The following is a 19,678-nucleotide window of genomic DNA, read 5'->3' on the forward strand; positions in this document are numbered from 1 at the left end:
TATTATTATTATTGTTATTATTATTATTATTATTATTATTGTTGTTGTTATTGTTGTTGTTGTTATTAATAATAATAATAATAATATTGTTATTATTATTATTATTATTATTATTATTATTATTGTTATTATTATTATTATTATTAATAACAACAACAATAATAATAATAATAACAATAACAACAACAATAATAATAATATTAATAACAATAATAATAATAATAACAATAATAATAATAATAACAATAATAATAATAATAATAATATTATTATTATTATTGTTATTATTATTATTATTATTATTGCGTTATCTCAGTGTAAGTGTTCCGTTGTCCTGGTGTTCGCAGTGCGCATGCTCGGCCCTGGACTTTAGGGTGGGAGCTAGCCGTTAGCACTGAGAGCTAACAGCCGGAGTGTGTAATGGCGGCCTCGGTGTTGCTGGGGTCTGCGGACAACACCGGACTCAACTTCGCGGTCGGAGGCGGCAGCAGCACCGTGAATGTTTTAGTGGGGAACACTAACGGACTGGGCCCGGTGGGCCCGGCGCCCTGGAACCGTTCTCTGGACCGGGCGCTGGACGAAGCCTCGGCCACCGGGTCCCTGAACCTCAGCGGCAGGAAGCTGAAGGAGTTTCCCCGGAGCGCCGCCAACCACGACCTGACGGACACGACCAGGGCCGGTGAGTGAGCTCCGCAGCTCGCGTACCGGGCAACCGGAGCCGGGCTGCTCCGTATCGGGACCGTATCGGGACCAACCCGGCTCTTAGGGAGAGTTTTTATGGGTTTTACAGCGGTGGAAGTTTAGACCCAACTTTGAGGCTTTGGAGAGGATGGGATGGGAAAAGCGTCAGGGCCGGTGTTATGACAAACTCCCCCCACCCCCCAGAAGAAAATGTCTCCTCACCGTCAGACTGCGCGTTATATTCAGGTTATTATGGACAAATCTGACAAGTAGTGAAATATTCAACATATCAGGACAGTGAGTATAAAGACCTGGAGACTTTTATAGACTATTAGACGCTTTGGAGTCCAAAATAATAAAGTTAGAGGCTGAAAGAGGAACCAAAATAACCCCTGCTAATGTCAGCTAGCACACTTTAGTTAAATAAAGATAAAACGAGGTGAACGGCCTCCGCAGACTACGGCTTAGTGTCTAAAGTTAAGGTTTGTGGGGGTACATCTCGTGTCACTACACCTGTAAGTGTGTCTGCTAGCCGGCTAACATGCTAGTTTAGCTGAGTTTAGCTAGTTTAGCTAGTCTAGCTAGTCTAGCCGTCCTGTGCTCGGACCGGACAGGAACCGGCCCGACCGATCCGGGTTCGGTGTTATTGTGTTCTCGCTCCGCGTCAGTGACGTGAGTGGGAAGGTGAGGACACACCTGGCCGCTGCCTCTGCTTTGTTTTGAGCGTCTGTGACGGATGATAAGATAGTGACTGAATGAGAAGCTGCTCCGCCCACCCGGGACTGGCGGCCCGGCCTGCAAGACAAAACAAACACCGTCACAACAAACGGACCGGCAGCTGCAGGTTTCTGGACAGACCGTGACACATGTCTGTTATTATCAGCCCTAACTGAAGAAGTTAATCTGACCTGGACACGTTTAATGTTAAAAGTTATTTTTGGGGAAACACAGAAAACTACAGTACCCATGATCCTCAGCTGCCGCCCCTCATACCAACTGCCATCAAACAAACAAGTCAGGAGTTGTTCTGTGGTCGTTTCAGGACACTTCCTGTGACGATAGATCAACTACCTTCACACCAGGAAGTAGATGTTGCCATGGCGATGTGTACTTCCTGCTCTCACAGCTGCTCTGATAAATATAGAAACACTGAGTGTAGTCTGTAAATGTTCTGAAACCGTCTCGTTGGTGTGAATCACATGAAGCAGACTCTGAGTCAGTGACCGGGTCTTTATCGGTGATCGGTCAGATCACAACCTCCTCCTGACGCTGGAACTCAATCAGCAATAAATGACTGGGATGATGCTCATGGAGCTAAAGTTACCTAGTGGAGTCTGAAGGGAGCTACTTTAGGTTAGTGTTGGAGCAAATGTGAGCTAAGAATAGAATAGAATAGAATAGAATGTCTTTATTGTCATTGTACAGGTTCAACAAGATTAAGGTGACAGGAAGTCTCCCTTAGGTGTCGTAGTACTGGAATAAATAAAGGAAAGGAAATGTAAAAACTAGAATAAAAAATATGTATAAGACTATAATAAGAAGTCACTGTTATTGCACTTGTTAGTGTTAGCGTGTTTAGGCTAATATTAGCTCATGTAGGGTCTAAATATAACTTATTTATAACCAGGCTACTGCTGGCTCATTTAGGATAATGTAGTAGCTAGTGTTAGCTTGATTATCCTAATGTTAGCTTGTGTCGACCAACGTAGCATCTAATGTTAGCTTGTGTCGACCAACGTAGCATCTAATGTTAGCTTGTGTAGACCAACGTAGCATCTAATGTTAGCTTGTGTCGACCAACGTAGCATCTAATGTTAGCTTGTGTCGACCAACGTAGCATCTAATGTTAGCTTGTGTGGACCAACGTAGCATCTAATGTTAGCTTGTGTAGACCAACGTAGCATCTAATGTTAGCTTGTGTAGGCTGATGTAGCATCTAATGTTAGCTTGTGTAGGCTGATGTAGCATCTAATGTTAGCTTGTGTAGGCTGATGTAGCATCTAATGTTAGCTTGTGTCGACCAACGTAGCATCTAATGTTAGCTTGTGTCGACCAACGTAGCATCTAATGTTAGCTTGTGTAGGCTGATGTAGCATCTAATGTTAGCTTGTGTAGGCTGATGTAGCATCTAATGTTAGCTTGTGTAGGCTGATGTAGCATCTAATGTTAGCTTGTGTAGGCTGATGTAGCATCTAATGTTAGCTTGTGTCGACCAACGTAGCATCTAATGTTAGCTTGTGTCGACCAACGTAGCATCTAATGTTAGCTTGTGTAGGCTGATGTAGCATCTAATGTTAGCTTGTGTAGGCTGATGTAGCATCTAATGTTAGCTTGTGTCGACCAACGTAGCATCTAATGTTAGCTTGTGTCGACCAACGTAGCATCTAATGTTAGCTTGTGTAGGCTGATGTAGCATCTAATGTTAGCTTGTGTAGGCTGATGTAGCATCTAATGTTAGCTTGTGTAGGCTGATGTAGCATCTAATGTTAGCTTGTGTAGGCTGATGTAGCATCTAATGTTAGCTTGTGTGGACCAACGTAGCATCTAATGTTAGCTTGTGTGGACCAACGTAGCATCTAATGTTAGCTTGTGTAGGCTGATGTAGCATCTAATGTTAGCTTGTGTAGGCTGATGTAGCATCTAATGTTAGCTTGTGTGGACCAACGTAGCATCTAATGTTAGCTTGTGTGGACCAACGTAGCATCTAATGTTAGCTTGTGTAGGCTGATGTAGCATCTAATGTTAGCTTGTGTAGGCTGATGTAGCATCTAATGTTAGCTTGTGTGGACCAACATAGCATCTAATGTTAGCTTGTGTAGGCTGATGTAGCATCTAATGTTAGCTTGTGTAGGCTGATGTAGCATCTAATGTTAGCTTGTGTGGACCAACGTAGCATCTAATGTTAGCTTGTGTAGCATCTAATGTTAGCTTGTGTGGACCAACATAGCATCTAATGTTAGCTTGTGTGGACCAACGTAGCATCTAATGTTAGCTTGTGTGGACCAACATAGCATCTAATGTTAGCTTGTGTAGGCTGATGTAGCATCTAATGTTAGCTTGTGTGGACCAACGTAGCATCTAATGTTAGCTTGTGTAGGCTGATGTAGCATCTAATGTTAGCTTGTGTGGACCAACGTAGCATCTAATGTTAGCTTGTGTAGGCTGATGTAGCATCTAATGTTAGCTTGTGTAGGCTGATGTAGCATCTAATGTTAGCTTGTGTGGACCAACGTAGCATCTAATGTTAGCTTGTGTAGGCTGATGTCGTGGCTAATTGTAGCCTGTGGAGCTAATGTTTTAACCAACGCCAGCCAGTCTTCACTAATGTAATAATGTTAATAACTAAATGAATATATTAGTCTGTTAGTTCTCGTGTCCAGACGTTCCACTAACACCAGCTGTTTGTTACGTTGTCTAACTCAATGTGAACGAAGATCACTTTCACTTTCACCACAGCGTCGTTCATATCGATCCCTGGACCTGTCTCATGTTACAGCAGCTGATCAATCAGTCCAGTGATCAATACATCATGATAACAGACAATCATTTTAGTTCTGTCACCTTTGAACAGAAAGGATTGACCAATCACTGAATACATGAGCAGTCAGTGGATTAACAGACAAACATTAATCAGCCTTGACTGAGTGAGAAGATGTTGTAAATAATCTCTAACGCTCTCTGTTCAGATCTGAGTCGTAACCGCCTGTCGGAGCTTCCTCTGGAGGTTTGTCTCTTCGTGTCTCTGGAGAGTCTCAACCTGTACCAGAACTGTTTGAGGTCTCTGCCCGACGGGCTGCTCAACCTGCAGGCCCTCACCTACCTGAACCTCAGGTAACACACTTCACTACCAGGTCCTCTCAGAATGTCCCGCTGCTGCTGTAGAACTCACTGGATATGAGCAAAAAGCACGATGCTCACTAACGTAGAGGCTAATGCTAACGGAGAGGCTAATGCTAACATAGAGGCTAATGCTAACGGAGAGGCTAATGCTAACGTAGAGGCTAATGCTATCTTATTTAGGCTAACATAGAGGCTAAGGCTAATCCTTTAATTTGTCCCACATTTATCAAACCTGTCTATGCTAACAAAGAGGCTAATGTTAACGTGTTCAGGCTACTGCTAGCTTGTTAAGGCTACTGCTAGCTTGTTAAGGCTAATGTGAACTTGTTTAGGCTACTGCTAGCTTGTTAAGGCTAATGTTAACGTGTTCAGGCTACTGCTAGCTTGTTAAGGCTAATGTTAACGTGTTCAGGCTACTGCTAGCTTGTTAAGGCTAATGTTAACGTGTTCAGGCTACTGCTAGCTTGTTAAGGCTAATGTTAACGTGTTTAGGCTACTGCTAGCTTGTTAAGGCTAATGTTAACGTGTTCAGGCTACTGCTAGCTTGTTTAGGCTAATGTTAACGTGTTCAGGCTACTGCTAGCTTGTTTAGGCTAATGTTAACTTGTTAACACATTGATATCTCATAATGTTTCCGTTCTCACTGAGGAGACGGTGAAGTGTTGAGGTGTGGTGGAGGTCAGACGTGTTACTGCTCAGAGTTCAGATTAGTTCAACATGGCTGTCGTCTGTCCTGTCCTCTGACTGATGCATTCAATGACTGTCGTCTTTCTGTGTCTCCAGTCGGAACCAGCTGTCCGTCCTCCCAGCAGTCGTCTGCAGTCTCCCTCTGAAGGTTCTGATCGCCTGCAACAACAAGCTGGTCTCTCTGCCGGAGGAGCTGGGTCAGCTGAGACACCTGACTGAACTGGTCAGTACCTCCACAGCAGCCGTCACTGATCAGTTATTGATGTTATTGATCACTTATGGCTGCCCCCTGCAGGATGTCAGCTGTAACGAGATCCAGACTCTGCCGTCTCAGGTGGGTCAGCTGGAGGCTTTGAGAGACCTGAACATCAGGAGGAACCACCTGGTCCGACTGCCTCCAGGTACACTCTGATGCAGACTGGTGCTTCTAGCTTTATGAGGACCTTCCGTTGACATATCCCCAACCCCTCACCTTCACCTCCAAGTGTTGGTTAATAATATGTTAGTTAAAAATCAGAGCCTGTTATATATGAGGGACAGTCACAATGAAATGTAACATTACCCACAATCCTCTCTGCTCCACTCTGCCATGCTGTCATTAGAAAATAGAGAAGCTGCTCTTTCTATTGATACCAAGCATCACATATCTGGAGCTAACCAGCTAGCCTCAGCTAACCAGCTAGCCTCAGCTAACCAGTTAGCCTCAGCTAACAGAGAAAACACTCAGTCAAACTTTTTATTTCTCAGTCATCATGTCAGAGTTTCTTCTTCTGTCTCAGTTTTTCATCAAATCCTAAACCAACTGACAACAAATGTAACTGATCTAGTTTTATTATCTTCTGTCCTTTAGAGTCTATCACATGATTCTACATCAGCTATGAACCACATGGTGACTGGACTGATAGAATCTGAGCCTTGTGCCTTAACTACATAATGGTCATTTGTCTCCACCTAGTGGTCTAATGGTGGTACTACAGATAATATAGTTAGCTTAGCATTGATACGTAGCATGCCTTGGTGACTGGTTTCCCTGGGGAGTTACATGTGTGAACAACATGGAGGAAATCTCCATCTTCTTCTGGATTGTATAATGATCACAATGGTAGAATGTGATGATGTCCAGGAGAAATAAAATGTCCAGAGGTTGAGTTGTGTGTACGTTGCCTCCTGTAGTGGAATCAGGAGGATTTTGTAGCCAGATTCCCTTTCAAGAGGTAAGAACCCAAGTATTAAAGTATTAATAATCTGTTCCTTGTGTTCAGAGCTCGCTGAGCTTCCTCTGGTGCGTCTGGATTTCTCCTGTAACAAAGTTACCTCCATCCCCGTCTGTTACCGACGACTCACTCAGCTCCAGACCATCGTCCTCGACAACAATCCGCTGCAGACGCCACCTGCTCAGGTACAGGAAGTGACATCATCGTCGCTGTGAACGTGGCTCAGATTTAACCCGGTTCCTCTCTGCAGATCTGCATCAAAGGAAAAGTCCACATATTCAAGTACCTGAATCTGGAGGCCAGTAAGACGACCCCCGACCTCCCAGACTACGACAGGCGACCTCTGACCTTCAGCTCCTGGTCTGAGCTCACACATCCGTCACATTATATAAAAAAATGTGTTAAGCTAATGTTAGCTAGTTTAGGCTAACATTAGCTTGTTTAGGCTAATGCTGTTCCTTCAGAATAAAAGCCTGACTGTTTCCTGTCTGTCAGCGTTGATGAGCTGTACCCGGGCCGTCCCTATGGAGCGTTGGACTCTGGCTTCAACAGCGTGGACAGCGGAGACAAGAGATGGCTGGGAAACGAGGTCAGACACACACATGTCTCACATTCTGTCTCTGTGAGGACCCTGTGATGATAGAACCATGTCCTGACTTTACTTCCTGTACGTTCAGCCGTCAGAGGAGCTGTCAGAGCTGCCGCTGAGAGTCGCCGAGATCAGCCGAGACCTGAGGCCGAGAGGAGGAGGAGCAGCACTGGCTAACGGAACATGTGAGACTATCTGACCACAGATCAGTTTGATACCAGGGCTGCTAACGCTATGCTAACACGTCTAAGCTACTGCCAATGCTAATTGACAATAATGATGATAATAGTTAGCATGTCTGAACATAAAGACCTCTAAAACTAACCCAGGTAGATTGTCATGAGCGTTTAGTGTGTTAGCAGTGGTTAGCCGTAGCTTAAAGCTAAAGTTAAACCTCAGGATGAAGTCAGTTTGTAGCTGACAGCCAATCAGAAGCCAGAAGTCTCAGCAGGAAGTGTCATGTCTCCTTCTCCTTCTTCTTCAGGTGTGGAGCTGGAACAGATCGACTTCATTGACAGCTGTGTTGGAGGGGAGGAAGAGGAAGAGGAGGGGAGGAGTCGAGGAGGAGGAGGAGGAGGAGGAGGAGGAGGAGACGGCAGCAGCCTCAGCTCTCAGTTCATGGCCTACATTGAGAAACGCATCACCAGAGAGGTAGGAGCCCCGCCCACTGACTCACCTGCTGACCAATGAGACGACAGAGTTTATGTTCAGTCCTCTGTCAGATCTTTAGTTTAATAAAGTCTGATTTAAACACATAGAAGTATTTTATTTTGAAAACCCCTGACTTCCTGTGTGTGTGTTCAGGGTTCTCCTGTCAAAACCAGTTTGTCCCGGACGGAAGACTTGAGGAGACACAACAGGTACGCTAAGTAATCTGAGTCAAGACAGTCAGAAGACTCTCTCACTTCCTGTCTCACTTCCTGTCTCACTTCCTGTCTCTCAGGAGTGTGATCGATGGCGTCACAGCGCCCCCTAGCGCCCACAGTCAGGTAACACGCCATCCTGTCTGATAGAAAACTTCCAGGAGACAAAGAGCCGCTTCAGGACTGACGCTGTGTCTCTGTCTCTGTCCTCTGTGTCCTCCAGAGAGGAGGAGCTCCTGGAGGAGTAGAGAGGATGAGGAGGGAGGCTCAGCTCGCTGCTCTGAGGTACGATGAGGAGAGACAGAAGAATCGTTCTCTGCAGAGAGACAGCGTCACCAGCTACTCCAAGGTACAACCAGTTTAATCCAGTTTAACCAGTATAATCCTGTCTAATCCAGTTTAATCCATGGCTGTCAGACACCAACTGTACTTTTAAAGACAAATTAACAGTCCCTCTGTTATCATGGGCGTAGTTTAGTGTGGTTCTGTCCTGTAGGGGGCGCTAGTGCGACCTGTAACAGCTTGTCCATCTGAGTCGGACTCTCGTGTCTGTTGCTTCAGTAACAACGTACATTTGTATAAAGCAGCACATTTGTTGACATGAAGAATTAACTAACTGTGTTTACTGTGCTCAGATACCTGCCCTTTGGGTTGCGTCATCGCTGGCGCCGTTGCTCCGTTAGTGTCGATGTGGACGAGGAGTAATCAGAGTATTTACCTGATGTTTGTTTAAAGCTCTAAACTCTTGTTGTTTCAGCATAAAGCTGCTCAGAGTCCAACAAAGTCCAGTCCAGATGCTGAGGTGAGTTCGTACAGGTGGGATTATGGCCCCGCCCAGTCAGTTTAGACCACACCCCTCATCCGCTCACCTATGTTAACAAGCTGATGTGTTTGTGTGTTCAGACTGTCTACCCATCCAGACGCTCCACCCACACAGATGACTCCGCCCTCTTTATGGTAAGAGCTTGGCCCCGCCCCCAAAACATCTCCTGACTGATAAAACCAGGAAGGAATCAAAAACATGTCTCCTCCTCTTCATCAGGACACAAACACTAAGAAATAGAACATTAACTCATTCGTATGAACCACTGATCAGCTCAGGCAACACTGCAGCTGTCTGTGGTTACTATGGTTACCTGCCTGTTACACACATGTTAATAATCCACATCCACCTGTCCACCACCTGTCCGCCACCAACGAATCACCTTTTCACATCACATCAGTTAGTGAGAGACACAGTGAAGGTGTGATAAGTCTGATCCAGGTGTGTCCAGGTGTGTAACTGTCCTCATGTCTCAGCAGGGAGAGGACAGAGCTGCTCTGTCTCCAACAGGTAAGACAACCTTCACCAACAATAAGACACACATTTGCTCACCTGTTGCATGAGGTCTGACTCCACTTCCTCTTTCTCTTCAGCCAATCAGTCACCCTCTTACCCCGGTTCAGGGGGCGTGGCCTCCTGTCGGACGACCAGTGTGAGACCAGAGAGCTTCCTGTATCGTCTGGGCCAGAAGGAGGAGAAGAGGAAAGGTGATAATAAAAGAAAGACATAAGAGTTGAATTATTTTAGGGCTGAGATCACCTCCACCTGTTCAGTGTCTGACGTCTACTGCTGTCCTCTGCGTCCTCCAGGTGACGCTGCTGCAGCTCCTCAGAGTCGGGAGGAGGCTCCTGCTGCTCCTCGTCTGGTGGGAGAAGACGCTGAGCTGGTGGAGCAGCTCCGGAAGGTTGGTAGCTCCACCTGATTCACCTGGACTCACCTGACACACCTGGTAGAGCCGTGTCCGCTAACCAGCCTGTTTCTCTGTGCAGAACATAGAGGCTCGTCTCAAGGTGTCTCTGCCCAGCGACCTGGGCGCAGCTCTGACGGACGGGGTGGTGCTCTGTCACCTGGCCAATCACGTGAGACCTCGGTCCGTCCCCAGCATCCACGTCCCGTCCCCTGCCGTGGTGAGTGACCGGCCGAGCAGTCTCTGTAGGACGACTGATAATAATAAACCTGCTGACCTGAACTGTGCTCCTGCAGCCTAAACTCACCATGGCCAAATGCAGACGGAACGTGGAGAACTTCCTGGAGGCGTGTCGCAGGATCGGAGTTCCTCAGGTAAGAAACACACCTTTACGTTAAGGTACATTCAGGTACAGGTGAATGGGATGAATGAAGGAGGCTGAATCCAGACGCTAACAGCTGATGAGGCGTGAACGGACGAGGCTGGTCGTTTGGATTCAGTCGTTGGTGGTTGGTGGCGACGACTCTTCTCCTCTAACAGCTTTCTTTCTTCTCTTCTTCCTTCATCTCATTAATTCCTCTTCTGATCCATCTCTGTCCTCGTTTTATCCTCCACCGTGTCCATCTCTAACACACCCAGGACTGTCTCTGCTCAGCGGGGGACGTCCTGGAGGGGACAGGAGGCGGGGTTTATGGGACGGTTGCCATGTTGTTGTCCATGGCCCCGCCCACACTTGGTCCCGCCTCCCCTGACGTCCAGTTGGCCGGCTTCGCCCTCTTTTACCTGTCCGTCATGTCGGTGCTGTGTGCCATCTACGTGCACCTGGCGCCGCACGCCTGAACCTGACCAGAACCCCAGACCAGAACCCCAGACCAGAACCCCTGACCAGAACCCCTGACCAGAACCCCTGACCAGAACCCCTGACCAGAACCCCTGACCAGAACCCCTGCTCCAGCCTGGTCCCCCATGCTCCTGGAGGTTCTGGAGGTTCTGGAGGTGTCCCATAACATATAATCCATCAGAAAGTTCTTCTTGCCAAGGAGCAGTGGTTCGTCTCAAAGAGCTCATTGGATCTCTGAGCTCCTGACCTGCTCCCTAAAGTCTAGACCTCCTTCAGAGAAAACTGACTGCTGGTCTACCCAAAGCTGCCATAAAGAAGAATGAGTAGATGGTGGCTCATGAACCTTCTCTGTGACTGTGGATCTGTCCAACATCTAGACATCTTCTGGAAAACCTCCAGGAAACTTTGATCAGAAACCAAACTAACCACTGAGGAGTCAGGTTGACTGTTTCTGATCTTCTTGTCCCGTCTCAGACCTCTTGGTCCATCTTTTTCCACTTAAAGCATTCCGAGACAACCAGGGGTGTGTAATCCCTCTAGGGTCTCCTCTGCTTCCTAGCTGCCTGATGTCAGACCCAGACTGGTTTTATCTGGAGGAGCTCAGCCAGGTCCTGGTTCAGGACTCTGTTGAGATCTTGAGATCTTGGTCCTCATGTCAGTCTCTTGGATCTACGATCCGTCTTCTACGATCAAACCAAACCCCTTCCTGTTGAACCAGTCCATGTTCTCATTCACTGGTTCCTCCTTGAATTCCTTCAGAACCGAGGTCTCAGATCTAGAGTCTGACTGTCAACGCTGAACTGAACGCCTGCATTAAGAAGAAAACACATGTCCTCGTGGTTTTTAACAACTCATCTAGTTCCTGGTCTGTCCAGGTTAAAGTTCCTACTTATTCAGAAGGAACTAGCCCCTTATTTTTAGACCCTGATCTGACCTGAATCTAGATTAGTCCTAAATACTCCAGGCCAGGACCAGACCAGGACCAGACCAACAACTACTGATACTCAAAGCACAAAAGACCCGGTCTTAATGTGGGATGAAGTCCTCTAGTTTTCATCTGAAGCTCCCAGATGGGGGACCAACCAAGGCTCGTCTGGTCTCGTCTGTCCAAGAATCATTAGCTGGTCTTATTAGCCATAGTGGGTCACATGATCACATGATCCCTGAACACTTGACAATCCCCCCAGAGTTACCTGCCTGTTGAAGCTCCGCCCCCGTGCCTTATGTCTGACTGTTTTTTACTGTTTGTAAAGTTGAGACTGTTGGTTCCTGGTTCCTGGTTCCTGTCTACAAACCTGAACTGGTTCAATGATCCTGTCACACAAACACGACTCTACAGAACACATTCATCATGAAGATGATGATGACGATGATGATGATGATGATGAAGCTTGAGATGAATGAATGAATAAAGTCGGTCAACGAGGCTCGACTCAGTTTGTGTCCGTCCAACCTTCTTCCTGTTTGTCCATCTGTAATATTACAGTACTAATACTCTTAATACTTTTACTGTAATATATAGTATTCTAGTATTACTACTGTAATATTATTGTAGTGTTGTTAATAATAATAATTATTATTATTATCGTGTGTTGTTTCCAGGTCAAAGCTTCAACTCTTTCTCATCTTTTTTTCATCTCTTCAGTTCTTCATGTCCTTTTTCATTGGTTGCTTATCCTTTGTGTTGCCATGGTTACAGTTATTTTATCCGTTAATCTGATTTGTCATCCATTGACCCGCCTTTCTGTTGTCCCCCCTCCTTCCCTCTCTTGCTGCGTCGTCTTCTTCGGTGGTGTTTACCTGAGCAGACTCAGTTGTGTCTTCCTCTCCACATCCTGGAGGAGCAGGGGCTCCCCCAGGTGGCCGGCACTGTCAGCGCCCTGCTCAGCCTGGCCCCGCCCCGACACGCCGTCACCACGGCAACCACCGCCGTGACAGCACCGGCGGTACCTGGACCATCCGTCACCATTTAGGCCAGTCACCGACCAATCAGAGCTTGTCTGTAGATACAGGAAGTAACAGTGTCCACCTGGCTGTGACGTTACCATGGTTACAGTCTCCGTGCTCTCATTGGTCAGTGGCATGAGGAAGCCCATCTTTGCCGTTACAGAAAACATGAAGAAGAAAGTCGTGATCAAAGAAATATCGTCTTAAAGTGACTTAATAAGTCAAACGTATGAGATAAGAACTCAGAGTTTCACTTTTAAAAAGTGTTTTTTAATAAATAGATTCTAAAAAGTGAATTTTCTCTTTTTCAAACTTTTGCATTAAATAATATAAATTATGATATAGTTCATAGAGTTTTGATGTAAAAGGTTTTTTTTATAGTTTTTTAGTTTTCACTGGCAGAGATGGTCTTCTTCCTGTCCTCGTCCACGTGGAGACGTTAACCAGCTGTTAGGTGACAATAAAACATCTGGATCTGATGGAGATGTTTTTACCTGAAACTTGAACTCAGTCCTTCAGGCTAACGATGGTGTGACTAAACGAAACCGAATCAAAACCTGTGTTAATATTAACTGACCAAGAAATGACAACTGACTTTACACATTAAGCTAATGTAGCTGAATGCTAACATTGTTTAACACTGAAACAGAGGGTTAAGGTATTACACTACTAACTGCTAACAAAAGCTAACACAGCAGGGTTTTATTTATTTTAATGACACTAATGTAGCTCACTGCTAATGGTTGCTAATATAGCATTCAGCTAACATCGGCTACCATGACAACCCTGTATAATGAATTCAAGCTAGCATAGCTAGCTGTAAACTGCTTGGATTGAAATTTATAATTAAAAAGAAGCTAACTAATAGTCGTCTGTGTATATAAGCAGTCATTAAAAAAAAAAAAAAAGCTGATCATTTTAGCTAACGCTAAGCTCACACCTACAGCTCTGCTGTGGTTGGTTTGTGTTAGCTCACTGCTAACAACGGTCCGCGCTCATAGGTTTGATGGTAACACTAATATAGCTCCATGTAGCACTTGCTAAAATAAACTAGTTGGTTGCGAGACTAAGCTAGCACAACTAGCTGTAAACATTAGCCATTGTTTATTTATGGTCTGGTGTTGAAGCTAACACTTTGCTCACAGTGGTAATGAATGTTTAAGAGACTAAGATAACTCTGTTTTTAGCTTAGATGGGTTAGTTTACCCCATCACAGCTAAATGCTAAAGCTAAGCTCTGCTAGCATTAGCTAACATGAAATTAAATGTAAAGTAAAGCATATTAAACTAAAACAGCTAGGTGCCGTGTTAAATGTTAGCTTTAATGTAGCTTCATGCTAATGTGGTTCTACAGGTTGAAACTAACACAGCTCGTTGGCGCTAATGTAGCTGTTGGTGCTAATGTTAGCATCAAGCTGCTGCTTTCAGCTGAGTTTTTAGCGTCTCCATCAGATTCAGGTCTTTTTATCGTTAACATTGACCGTCCATCTTAGAGATAGGCTGAAGGTCCTGATTGGACGACGGCGGTCAGGTGGTTTCTGTTGCATGCTGGGAAGATAACGCTTTGTCTTCTTCAGCTATTTGTGTACAAATACATCTTGTAAATATATACATATATAGGTATTTTTTTCTGTATATGATGCTGAAACGTTGCCACGGCAACTCTTGTTTTTAAAGGGCCATGCCACCCCAAAAAAACAAAAACAAAAACAACAGTCAGCTTCTCCTCCTGTCTGATTATTTGATGTTTACCCAGAAACTTGTCTGTCCTCGTCTGTCCTCGTCTGCTGATGTCAGTGTCCTCCCGGAGAACCAGAGACATAAAACCAGTTGGTAGACGTCGCTCTCGTCGGCCATCTTGTAAACAGGTTTTTGATCATGTGACTTCTGGTTGGGCGGAGCCAGTTTGTTTGTTTACATGTGTTGAGATGATTGACAGGAGGAGAAATGGACAGCAGCTTCGTTTTAATTTAAAGTGTTTGATGCTCACGCTGCGTTCAGGTGATGTGGGACATCGGCACAACTTATGACACTAAACCAAACTCACCTGAACGCATCATCAGAGCTCCAGGTTCAGCTCGCGTGCTGGGACTGTCCTGAATTCAGACTGGCAGGTGGAGCCTCACCCTCCACACCTTCACTGATCAGAACCAGAACCAGAACCAGGATCAGGATCAGACCTGAAGATGATGTGACGTTGTACAGAGGTGTAGTTCTTCTTTGTGTGTTCCTCCCGCAGCAGTGATGGGTCATGTGACGGCTCTGACGGGTCATGTGACTCATAAAGGACATTCCACTGTTTTAAAAGGAGGACAAAAACATTTTTATTCACCTTTTTTCACTTTTGTTTCACTTTTGCTGAAAATGTCTAAAATATTTGAACGGCTGTATGAAGAGTTTAAGACGTGAATAAATATTTTAATTTGATTCCTTCATGTTGATGCTTTTTTGTGTTAAACGTCCAAACAGGAAGTGAACGAGAGAAACATCTGTTTCTGTCTCTCTTCACTTCATCCTTCATCTTTTTGACAAAATTAAGTCAAAACATTTTGACAAATAATCAGTTGTATTCTTAACAAACTGGATCTGAACTAAAGTTATCTGATTATAAAACCTTGATAAATTCTCGTTCACATTTTACACTTTCGTTTACGTTTATATTCTCAGAAGATGAAAAAACTCACTGTCTTTAATTTTTTATTAAAAACCAACATCCAAATGTGGATAATGTTAACTGAAGATTATAATTATTTGTTAGAACATAAATATGATAATAATAATAATAATAATACATTTAATTTATAAGCGCCTTTCAAGACACACAAGGACACAAGACGAGACAGAAAAGACACAAATAAATAAAAAATGGACCAGTGCAGTCACGGTGGATGAGCTTTCTGGAACAGGTGGGTTTGAATATGACAGATGTTAGTGAATAGAAGAAACTTTTATTATAAAAACAACTCTGTAGTTGACATGATATAAAATGTGTTTATAACATGAATAATAGATTATAAAGCATCTTACAGAAGAAAGAACAATAATAAAAAAATGAAACAATCCTGAACAAATCTGGATCGAACATGAATAGACACACAAGAGGAGCTCAGTGACTAAATGACCATAAATTTAGCTTTTAATTATTAATAAATGTCACAAAATGAAAAATAAACGTGAATAAAACGATAAAAACGAGTTTAAACCGAATCACGGAACGGATCCTCCATTTTGATCAGGCAGCTCCGCGGACACCTCTGTTTACAATAATTTCCCAGCGTGCCTTGCGGCCTTCCTTTTCCTCCATTTTTCTGGACACAGAGCAGGTAAGAGCCGACATGTCGGAACAAACATGACAATAATCAACGTTAGCTCGAGTCCGTTCTGGCCCATAACCACTGGCCGGTGTCGGTCGGTTAGTTGTCCGGTCTCCGGTGAGTCGGTGTCTGTGTTTGAGGCTTTGATGGCACAGATTAATTTGGATGGAGCTAAAAGCGGCTAACAGGTCTTAGCACAGACCGAGCGGAGACCCTCCGAGACCGGGTAACGTTCAGCTGCATGTACCGGAGAGAAACCGGTAGATGAAGACGGTGTTAGAACCCGCTGCTGCCGCTTTGTATTTGTGTGTGTGTGTGTGTGTGTGTGTGTGTGTTTTACCGGGATCTGTCAGATACAGGCTGAGAACGGAGCTACCGTTAGCATGTTAGCATGTTAGCATGTTAGCATCAGACTGTTTATGCTGAACGTGTTCCGGTCGTTTAACTTGTTCTACAGCAGTTTGGTCTTAAGAGCAATTTAAACTAGTTTGAATGATTCAGTTCATTAAAAACGTTTTAATGATGAAGCTTCTTTATTCTGTCTGATCCATGTTGTGTCTGTTTCCAGGTGAACTCACCTGAAGAAGACAAAGATGCCTGGAAGGTAAGATCACTGCTTCTCCTGCTGCAGCTGCACCTCACCTGGGTTCACAGGTAGACGGGTCCTGATAGAACGGCTCTGATCAGACCTCACCTGGGTTCACAGGTAGACGGGTCCTGATAGAACGGCTCTGATCAGACCTCACCTGGGTTCACAGGTAGACGGGTCCTGATAGAACGGCTCTGATCAGACCTCACCTGGGTTCACAGGTAGACGGGTCCTGATAGAACGGCTCTGATCAGACCTCACCTGGGTTCACTTCATAACATGTGTCTCCAGTGGGTCTCAGTCTGTCCTGTAGTAAAGGAGTCACTGAGGAAATAAACATGAACACATGGATCAGACTCCTCCTCCTCATATTGAATCATCTCCTGAGTTGATTCTATTTCAGATTAGTTTCTAGTTTAGTTTGGTTCTCAGCTCCAAGACCAGAATCTTTTAAAAGTCTCTCATTACTAATGAACAGACATCACTGATTCATGTGATCATTTCTACTAGTGGTTGAATGAAGGAGTTAAACTCCTCTTCCTCAGATCAGCCCTGTTGAGTAGGTGGTCTTTAATGTGACCCAGGACTCATTGTGTGTTCACACTACCAAAGGAAGGAGGTCACATGTGTCCCAGACCACCTCCACATGTGGACTGACACCAGATCAGTGTTCACACCTGGACCTGTTTAACCTGGACTCTAGAGACCAGATCAGTGTTCACACCTGGACCTGTTTAACCTGGACTCTAGAGACCAGATCAGTGTTCACACCTGGACCTGTTTAACCTGGACTCTAGAGACCAGATCAGTGTTCACACCTGGACCTGTTTAACCTGGACTCTAGAGACCAGATCAGTGTTCACACCTGGACCTGTTTAACATGGACACTAGAGACCAGATCAGTGTTCACACCTGGACCTGTTTAACCTGGACTCTAGAGACCAGATCAGTGTTCACACCTGGACCTGTTTAACCTGGACTCTAGAGACCAGACCAGTGTTCACACCTGGACCTGTTTAACCTGGACTCTAGAGACCAGACCAGTGTTCACACCTGGACCTGTTTAACCTGGACTCTAGAGACCAGACCAGTGTTCACACCTGGGCCTGTTTAACCTGGACTCTAGAGACCAGATCAGTGTTCACACCTGTTTAACCTGGACTCTAGAGACCAGACCAGTGTTCACACCTGTTTAACCTGGACTCTAGAGACCAGATCAGTGTTCACACCTGTTTAACCTGACAGGTGTTAGTTTGGTCTGAACGGTGTTATTTATGGAACACCAGGTTCTTCCATCTCGTTCTAACCTCAGCGTCTGTCCAGAGAACAGTTTTCAGATTGTCCTCTGGGACAGTTTAAGGCCTGAAGCAGCAGCTTAATGTGCAACTACTGACATTTAAGGAGCAAACGACAAAATACAAAGTATATACAAGTTACTGTGCCATAAATGTTTTAACTGTCCAAAGAGTCCATGGAGAGAGTGAACAGTGGTTACAGGTTTGTTGAGATGAAGGCGTGTTCTCAGCGTGTTCTCAGCGTGTTCTCAGCGTGTTCTCAGCGTGTTCTCAGCGTGTTCTATGTGTTGTCTCTGTCAGACTTTGGAGTAAGGCCATCTTCACCGGCTACAAGCGCGGTCTGAGGAACCAGCGTGAGCACACGGCGCTGCTGAAGCTGGAGGGCTGCTACACCCGGGACGAGGTGGACTTCTACCTGGGCAAACGCTGCGCCTACGTCTACAAGGCTAAGAAGTAAGCGTCCGTTAGCTCGCTAGCTAGCAGCTAGACCCGTTAACATCAGTCACAGCGCTAACATCTGGACGTCTGTCCACAGGAACACGGTGACGCCCGGTGGGAAACCCAACAAGACCAGAGTGATCTGGGGCAAGGTGACCCGCGCCCACGGCAACAGTGGGATGGTCCGAGCCAAGTTCAGCAGCAACCTTCCGGCGAAAGCTATCGGACACCGGATCAGAGTGGTGAGGAGGGGGCGGGGCTTGGCTTAATTAAATGTGTCCTGACTTCAGCTTCCTCAGGTTTCCCATCATGCTTTGCTCCTGTCTGATCTTAAACTAGCTGTTTACATTTAAGGTGACTTTGTTCAAGACGAACGACCAGCGCTGATTGGCTAGTCCTCCAACCAATCAGACATTAAACCAATCAGGTGATGTGTAGAGTACCGTTACTGCTTGTCCATGCCACATTAAGTCCCGCCCCCAAGCGATCTGATTGGCCCAGCAGAATCAGTTCCTCACAGACTCCAGAACGGTCTCTCTGATTGGCTGTCTGCCGCAGGCGCTCAGATATAAATGAGCTCCAAGCATTGATGACCTGATTGGTTTATGACGTGTCATGTGACGGTGGGTTAGTTTCTTTAGTGAAAACTAAATGACTGCTTTTATTTTGACACTGTACTTCCTGTCTCCACAGATGCTGTATCCATCTCGGGTGTGAAGAGGAACTGATCTGTTTGTTTGTACAGAAACAATAAAGTGATGATGATGAACTCTTGTCTCTGTCTCCTGATTGGACACCTGAGGACAGGTGTACGTCCTCTGAGTGGACCTCCACAATAAAAGACCTTTGAATGTCAGAGTTAGATTTTTCCTGCATGTCTGTCTGAAGATCACGTCATAAAACAGGAAGTTATAAGACGTCACATAGAAGCCTCTGATTGGTTCTGAGCAGAAAAATGTTAAACAGGAAGTACCTGAGGTGTAAAACTAAAAAATAAAATCTTGTTTGTGTGATTTAAAGGGGAACTACTGGTTTTTACGATTGACCTTCAGACCCTGGATGATGTCATCTGACCTGGATGATGTCATCTCTGAGCGGCGCGTGCACCTGCGACGCTCGGCTTGTTTACCTGTAATTTGCTGCTGCTGTGGTTCGTCCACAACCTCAGAGTCGGACAAATATTCAGTCATGTTACAAAGAACTAGCAGCAGTGAATTACAGGTAAACAAACCGTGTCGGTACGTGCGGCGCTCAGAGATGACATCATCATCCAGGTCAGAGGTGAGCAGGTCAATCTACAGACCCTGGATGATGAGAACAGGTAACTCTGGACTCAACAGGTAACAGCACCAGAGCATCAGAACGATATCGGTGAAATGAACGAGTTTCGTGGCAGATAATGTTATTTAAAGGCTGCGTCTCGGTGCCCCATTCACTCCCACTATATGGATATACGCTGATCTGAATACCTGATGAACGACTGCAACTGACACCACAGTTATATGGGTGAGTAAACGGTATTTAGTAATGGTAATGGTAATAGTATTAGTAATAGTAATAGTATTAGTAATAGTAATAGTATTTTATGCCAGAAATAAGGTCCAGGTTGTAAAAAGGTCGTCGTTCCCTTTAAGTTGATGAATGAGTGAAA

At 45.1% G+C, this 19,678-nt stretch overlaps 2 protein-coding genes across 3 annotated transcripts; both read left to right on the plus strand.

Moving 5' to 3' along the window:
• Nucleotides 1-396: 396 nt before the first annotated feature.
• lrch3 (leucine-rich repeats and calponin homology (CH) domain containing 3) lies at nt 397-14,818 on the plus strand. 2 transcript variants are annotated; one of them, XM_084559447.1, is made up of 20 exons: nt 397-679; nt 4,368-4,512; nt 5,305-5,431; nt 5,504-5,609; nt 6,471-6,607; nt 6,673-6,782; nt 6,918-7,011; nt 7,100-7,196; nt 7,496-7,662; nt 7,816-7,871; nt 7,955-8,000; nt 8,098-8,223; nt 8,632-8,676; nt 8,778-8,831; nt 9,174-9,207; nt 9,291-9,404; nt 9,507-9,601; nt 9,687-9,824; nt 9,901-9,978; nt 12,254-14,818. In XM_084559447.1, exons 1-20 carry the CDS (start codon nt 421-423, stop codon nt 12,416-12,418), a joined length of 2,193 nt encoding a protein of 730 aa, XP_084415573.1. In that variant the 5' UTR covers nt 397-420; the 3' UTR covers nt 12,419-14,818. The 2 variants fall into 2 exon arrangements, with proteins under 2 accessions (XP_084415573.1, XP_084415574.1); XM_084559448.1 differs by having other exon boundaries at nt 9,177-9,207.
• Nucleotides 14,819-15,656: 838 nt separating this feature from the next.
• On the plus strand, nt 15,657-18,796 carry rpl35a (ribosomal protein L35a). Its single transcript, XM_084559487.1, has 5 exons — nt 15,657-15,714; nt 16,274-16,309; nt 17,890-18,042; nt 18,125-18,269; nt 18,721-18,796. The coding sequence occupies exons 2-5, from the start codon at nt 16,299-16,301 to the stop codon at nt 18,742-18,744; spliced, it is 333 nt and encodes a 110-aa protein (XP_084415613.1). The 5' UTR covers nt 15,657-15,714; nt 16,274-16,298; the 3' UTR covers nt 18,745-18,796.
• The last annotated feature ends 882 nt before the right edge of the window (nt 18,797-19,678 follow it).

This window comes from Chelon labrosus (assembly GCF_963514085.1).
Source record: "Chelon labrosus genome assembly, chromosome: 13".
NCBI lineage: Eukaryota > Metazoa > Chordata > Actinopteri > Mugiliformes > Mugilidae > Chelon > Chelon labrosus.

Excerpts from the sequence above, each read along its gene's own strand:
- lrch3 (XM_084559447.1), top strand. The coding sequence starts at position 421 with ATGGCGGCCTCGGTGTTGCTGGGGTCTGCGGACAACACCGGACTCAAC. Across the intron at positions 5,432-5,503 it reads TGAGACACCTGACTGAACTG|GATGTCAGCTGTAACGAGAT; the intron begins GTCAGTACCTCC and ends TGCCCCCTGCAG. Across the intron at positions 5,610-6,470 it reads CCTGGTCCGACTGCCTCCAG|AGCTCGCTGAGCTTCCTCTG; the intron begins GTACACTCTGAT and ends CCTTGTGTTCAG.
- rpl35a (XM_084559487.1), top strand. Across the intron at positions 18,043-18,124 it reads TACGTCTACAAGGCTAAGAA|GAACACGGTGACGCCCGGTG; the intron begins GTAAGCGTCCGT and ends GTCTGTCCACAG. Across the intron at positions 18,270-18,720 it reads TCGGACACCGGATCAGAGTG|ATGCTGTATCCATCTCGGGT; the intron begins GTGAGGAGGGGG and ends CTGTCTCCACAG.